The sequence below is a fragment of the Triticum dicoccoides genome, chromosome 3B (assembly GCF_002162155.2).
Source record: "Triticum dicoccoides isolate Atlit2015 ecotype Zavitan chromosome 3B, WEW_v2.0, whole genome shotgun sequence".
NCBI classification, from domain to species: Eukaryota; Viridiplantae; Streptophyta; class Magnoliopsida; order Poales; family Poaceae; genus Triticum; species Triticum dicoccoides.
In genome coordinates, this window is record NC_041385.1 from 484415662 (window position 1) to 484420840 (window position 5179).

The 5179-nt window shown below is 49.6% G+C and overlaps 1 protein-coding gene across 1 annotated transcript; it reads left to right on the top strand.

Annotated features, from left to right (window-relative positions):
- The first annotated feature begins 1464 nt into the window (after positions 1-1464).
- Positions 1465-4484, top strand: LOC119276664 (GDSL esterase/lipase At5g45910-like). Its single transcript, XM_037557794.1, has 5 exons — positions 1465-1879; positions 2001-2216; positions 2313-2464; positions 2547-2820; positions 3969-4484. Exons 1-5 carry the CDS (start codon positions 1609-1611, stop codon positions 4202-4204), a joined length of 1149 nt encoding a protein of 382 aa, XP_037413691.1. The 5' UTR covers positions 1465-1608; the 3' UTR covers positions 4205-4484.
- The last annotated feature ends 695 nt before the right edge of the window (positions 4485-5179 follow it).

Here is a 5179-nt window from a genome sequence, read left to right on the forward strand (position 1 = left end):
GTTGGGAGATTTGGAAGGAGCGAAATGCACGCGTATTCAGGGCCAAGGCGTCGCCGGTGGCGGTGATTGTGCGCATCATCAAGGCCGGAGCTTGTATCCGGGCCTTAGCTGGGGCTAAGCGGCTGTATAATATTGTGCTGCGAGAGTAGCTAGATGTTTTGCTTCCTCTGTTGCGGGTTTTGTCCCTCAAACTCTTCTTCTTAATCAATAAAAATGGCAAATATTTTACCTCGTTTAAAAAATAATACGTACTTATTTGCTTCCACGGACGATCCATCATTTTTGAAGCGGCTATAGGTTGACGAACAAAAAATTGTAATTAAGTGTATGTATACAATAAATCCTTCTTCGATGCAACAAAGTATTTAAAAATGGTTTCAACATATACACCAATAACAAGGTTAATACCCCGCAAAGAAAAAAAAAGCAATAACAAGGTTAACAGATCAAGCGTGAAAGAACACAATGATAAAATCACTTTGCAGCACTAGCAAAAAAAATTACAAAAAAAGTTAGCGAGTAGGAGTAACTATTAGTACAACATATTAGCCGCATGCGACACAAAAAAAAATAAAATCATACTTAGTTGCAATATGTCCAAACAACCTATGCAACATCGGAGTTTTTAAAAAATGGCCAACACCACCGTCATTTTCAGTCACTTGCCTTGCCGGCAGACTGTCGCCGTCGATGGATCTAACGGCTCACAACAACTCGCCATGGCCTAGTAGTATACTAGTCTATGTACCCACAAAAAGAAAAATACAAGTGTATGTAGTGCAACGGCTACGGCTTGTCGTGGTTATACTACTAGTGTAGTGCAACGATGCGGTAGCGACCCGCGTGGAAAGAGAAGCAGCCCGAAAACAGAAACGAGAAAATGGACAAGGTGGGCAGCCCGGGGACCAGGCACATGCGTGGCACAAACCCCGCGCATGCGCTCCGATCGAGCCCTCGGAGATCGGACGGCGCGGCGTGAGAACTCAGTCGGTGGGGTGGAGTAGGAACGTTCCCCGTATTTTTATATGGTTAGTGTTATAGTATAATTAGACCAACTTGCTTTGCTTTGGAAGCGTTTGGTCTTTGGCGCTGGCTGGCTGCTGACTTCTCACCTACCGTTGCATGCGAGAGATTAGGAGGATCCATTTCTTTTCTGATCCCATGTTATGTCACCGTGCATCGCGGGCGGTAGAGAAAAGTATTATCCACCTAACCTAATATTCCGTACCAAACCCAACCAGATTTGTATTTGACCCATTTGGTGTCACCAGCTTCTATTTTTCTCTCTTTCGGAACGGGAACGGGAACGGGAACGGGAACGGAACACGACTGGTTCGTGGTTGGTGGGTGATGGCGCACTGTCATTTTCCTGCTGGTGTGATTTTAAAATTCGGCAACCAGGGAAAGCGCCACACGAGCAGCCGCCACCGGCCGGCCAGGCCACGCCAGCAGGCAGCAGCGCGTCCCTCCTCTCCTCGCCTACAAACAGCGACGACCGAGCGAGCGGTTCGACCCACCTGCCTCGTCTTCCGTCTCCTGCTTCTCTTCCTCCTCTCTCCCGCCCCGCGTGGAACCGACCGACCCGCACACGCACAAGGAGCGGCCGGCATGGGGAGAAGGGAGGCGCTCGTGATTCTCCTCGCGGTCGTCCTCGCGGCGGCGGCGGCCGGGGAGGCGGACGCTGCCAAGGCCAAGGGGAAGGCCAAGGGGAAGTACCGGGCGCTGTTCAACTTCGGGGACTCGCTGGCCGACGCCGGCAACCTCATCGCCAACGGCGTGCCGGACATCCTCGCCACCGCCAGGCTGCCCTATGGCCAGACCTACTTCGGCAAGCCCACCGGCCGCTGCTCCGACGGCCGCCTCGTCATCGACCACCTGGGTGAGTTGACTGCCTGCCGTGTTTCATTTTGATTTGGTTGCTTCTCGCTTGCTTCCTCTTCCTCCGAGATTCTGTGGGTCCTCAACTGACGCGCTTGCTCGATCGGCCACCGCAACTGCAGCGCAGGAATTCGGGCTGCCCCTGCTGCCGCCGTCCAAAGCCAATCGCTCCGACTTAAGTCACGGTGCCAACTTCGCCATCACCGGCGCCACCGCGCTCGACACGCCCTACTTCGAGGCCAGGGGCCTCGGCGCCGTCGTCTGGAACTCCGGCGCCCTCATGACCCAAATCCAGTGGTTCCGTGACCTCAAGCCTTTCTTCTGCAACTCCACCAAGGGTAAGCAAACGTCAAAAGGAATCCCGCCTTTGCAGCTATATATGTATAGGTGGTGGATTGCGATGAAGTGATTGGGAATTTTGTATGTTTTTGCAGAAGAATGCAAGGAGTTCTATGCCAACTCGCTGTTCGTCGTCGGCGAGTTCGGTGGCAACGACTACAACGCGCCCCTGTTTGCCGGGAAGGGCCTCACAGAGGCGTACAAGTTCATGCCGGATGTCATCCAGGGCATCTCCGATGGCGTCGAGGTAGCCATTGCTTCTTCTTTGTTACTCACATATCTGTTTCCTCGCTGTCAACCACGATTGCTCATGTACGGTAATGGTGCAGGAATTGATCGCCGAGGGGGCAGTGGATCTCATCGTGCCAGGGGTGATGCCCACTGGGTGCTTCCCCGTGTACCTGAACATGCTCGACATGCCAGCCCACGAGTATGGCGCCCGGAGCGGGTGCATCCGTCAGTACAACACCTTCTCATGGGTGCACAACGCACACCTCAAGAGAGCACTCGAGAAGCTCCGGCCCAAGTACCCCAATGTGCGGATCATATATGGCGACTACTACACGCCAGTTGTCCAGTTCATGCTCCAGCCTGAGAAGTTTGGTTAGTTCTCAAACACCTGAACTTTTGCCATAGCTAACTCATTAAGCATCAGAATTTAGTGATTTACAAATTGGTCTGGTTGTATGCATATGTTCTTACTGATGTGCTACTAATTACTGTAGATGGATCTTAATTAGTGTGCATGTGCTTACTTTTGTCTGGTGTAAAGTCAACTGTTAGGCAGTCAGCGATTTCCTTCCGTTCGCCTTGAAAAGAACACAATACTATAAATAATTAGATAGTTCAGATCTGGGCAGAGAGCAAGAGATGCTTTCGCCTGGATTGGAGCACATAGCATATAATACAAAAATGGCGAACACAACTTGCAGCCAGAATATCAACTCAAGCACCTTCACCCATGTTCAGAGTATATTAGAAGCAAAGGTTACTAATCCGATGCTCTAGGATCATTTATCTAGTCTGTAAAGGGGTACTAGCTATCACTTCAATTAGTACTTCAAAGCTTGTCCACTTGGTAGCTGTCTTGTTTAGTGGTCATGTGGGGCTAATAGTTGGGATGGTTAGATCATCTACTCCAATCAGAACTTACACAACCTGCCCGTACTCCCACCTAGACTGAAGGACTCACGTTTTTTGCATTTAGTGTTCTAGTACAGTAAAATGCTGGCGTATGAGTTGTACAGGTTACTGTAATATCCTTATAACCTTAACTCAACACGCATATATACTCCATGAACTGTAAACACGTGTTTTTTTGTATTAGAAAATCACTTCCTTTTTATTGTGTATACTTCTCCCAATGTATGCCTTCATCTGTTTGCTTGCTTAACTTATTGGCAATTAACCTTTGTTACGATTTATGCTTGTATCTTTCTCTTATTAGTTTTCTCTTTTCGAAGAAGATCTTCATTAGTTTAGAGTACTGGATGGTAGCGCATTTTGTCAATACATGTCCCTGCCATATCTAGATCCCATGTACTCGTCCTCTAGAGTTTCCATTTCAGTGTTGCCTTGTAACAGAAAGTACATCCTGTACTTTCTCAGGGCATGCATGCCTTTGCCAACCTAATCTTGCTGGCAGGGACGATGTTTCTGTCTCAACTACTAATTCGGAAGTATGCGGATGCTTTATTGTTGATGAGAATGGCACAATGCAGGGGCCTAACCATTTCCTCTTTATAATTCAGGATTCTACAAGCAGTTACCTAGGGCATGCTGTGGGGCTCCTGGGTCCGTTGCCAAAGCCGCTTACAACTTCAACGTGACAGCCAAATGCGGGGAGCCTGGTGCCACTGCTTGTGCTGACCCAACGACCCATTGGAGCTGGGACGGTATTCACTTGACGGAGGCTGCTTACGGTCATATCGCCAGGGGTTGGCTATATGGCCCTTTCGCAGACCAACCGATTGTTCAGTCCTCGTGAGCATTCCACCTCTGCTGTTGCACTTGTAGAGCGTCTGAGAATAGCACACTAAACTGGAGAAGGGAAAGTAGTTCTTCCATATAGTTCCAATGGTTCATACGTGTATATTTTCATTTGATTGAATTCATTGCAAGTGGGGTACAAAGGTGAAATAGGGGATACCAAAAGCATGATTTGTTTTTATCTGTGAGGTGGTATAAATGTAAAATGTAATGAACACCATGATTACGAATATTGCCTCTGGGAAATACGATACTACAGAATCTTTGAGGGCGTGTTTGGAAGCTTGCATTGTTTTTTTGCCCTCCTCGTATATGTGTCTCGTCTGGCACAGACTAAGCAAATACAGGCTGAAAACCATGTTATGCACATGGCTGTCGGAAAAGGGTCCTCCGCTTTATATTATAAAGCAATCATCACCAATTAAAACCGAGAGACCGATACAAACACACACCACCACCGCACATAACACACGCCCAAGGTACAATACAAAGGGCCAGGCACCCCACCCCACCGAAAACAAAGCAAAACCGCTTGGAGCGACAATAGAGAGGGAGCCGGACAACAATGAAGCCATCACAACAGTGCCTCCCAGAAGGGTACGACCATGGATTGCCGCCACCGCCCGATCTCGAAGATCAGGTTTTCACTGGGAGCAAGATGACAGGAGTGGAAACGCCGTGACGGAGCCTTCAGGAAGGATACGATGTCAATGGCTGCCGCCACCGTCGGCTAGTTAAAGGGTCGGGCTAGTGGTGTACCCCGACGCTCACACCCCTTCATCGCACCCTAACTCTGTCAACCACCCGCAACCACACCACCAGTGTGGGCATGGTTGCCCGTCCAACCGGCCGCCCCCGACCAATGGAGCCACCAGTAGATGCTCTGCCCCGGACATCGGCAGACCTGCGTCAACCCACCTACGGCGAGGAAAAAGGAAGACGGAGGAGCGGACGCATCCGGATCGGCACACTC

Bases quoted from the DNA above. Each gene is read 5' to 3' on its own strand.
- LOC119276664 (XM_037557794.1), top strand. From the start codon at position 1,609: ATGGGGAGAAGGGAGGCGCTCGTGATTCTCCTCGCGGTCGTCCTCGCG. The intron at 2,217-2,312 runs GTAAGCAAACGT...ATGTTTTTGCAG, and splicing joins CTTCTGCAACTCCACCAAGG to AAGAATGCAAGGAGTTCTAT. The intron at 2,821-3,968 runs GTTAGTTCTCAA...TTTATAATTCAG, and splicing joins GCTCCAGCCTGAGAAGTTTG to GATTCTACAAGCAGTTACCT.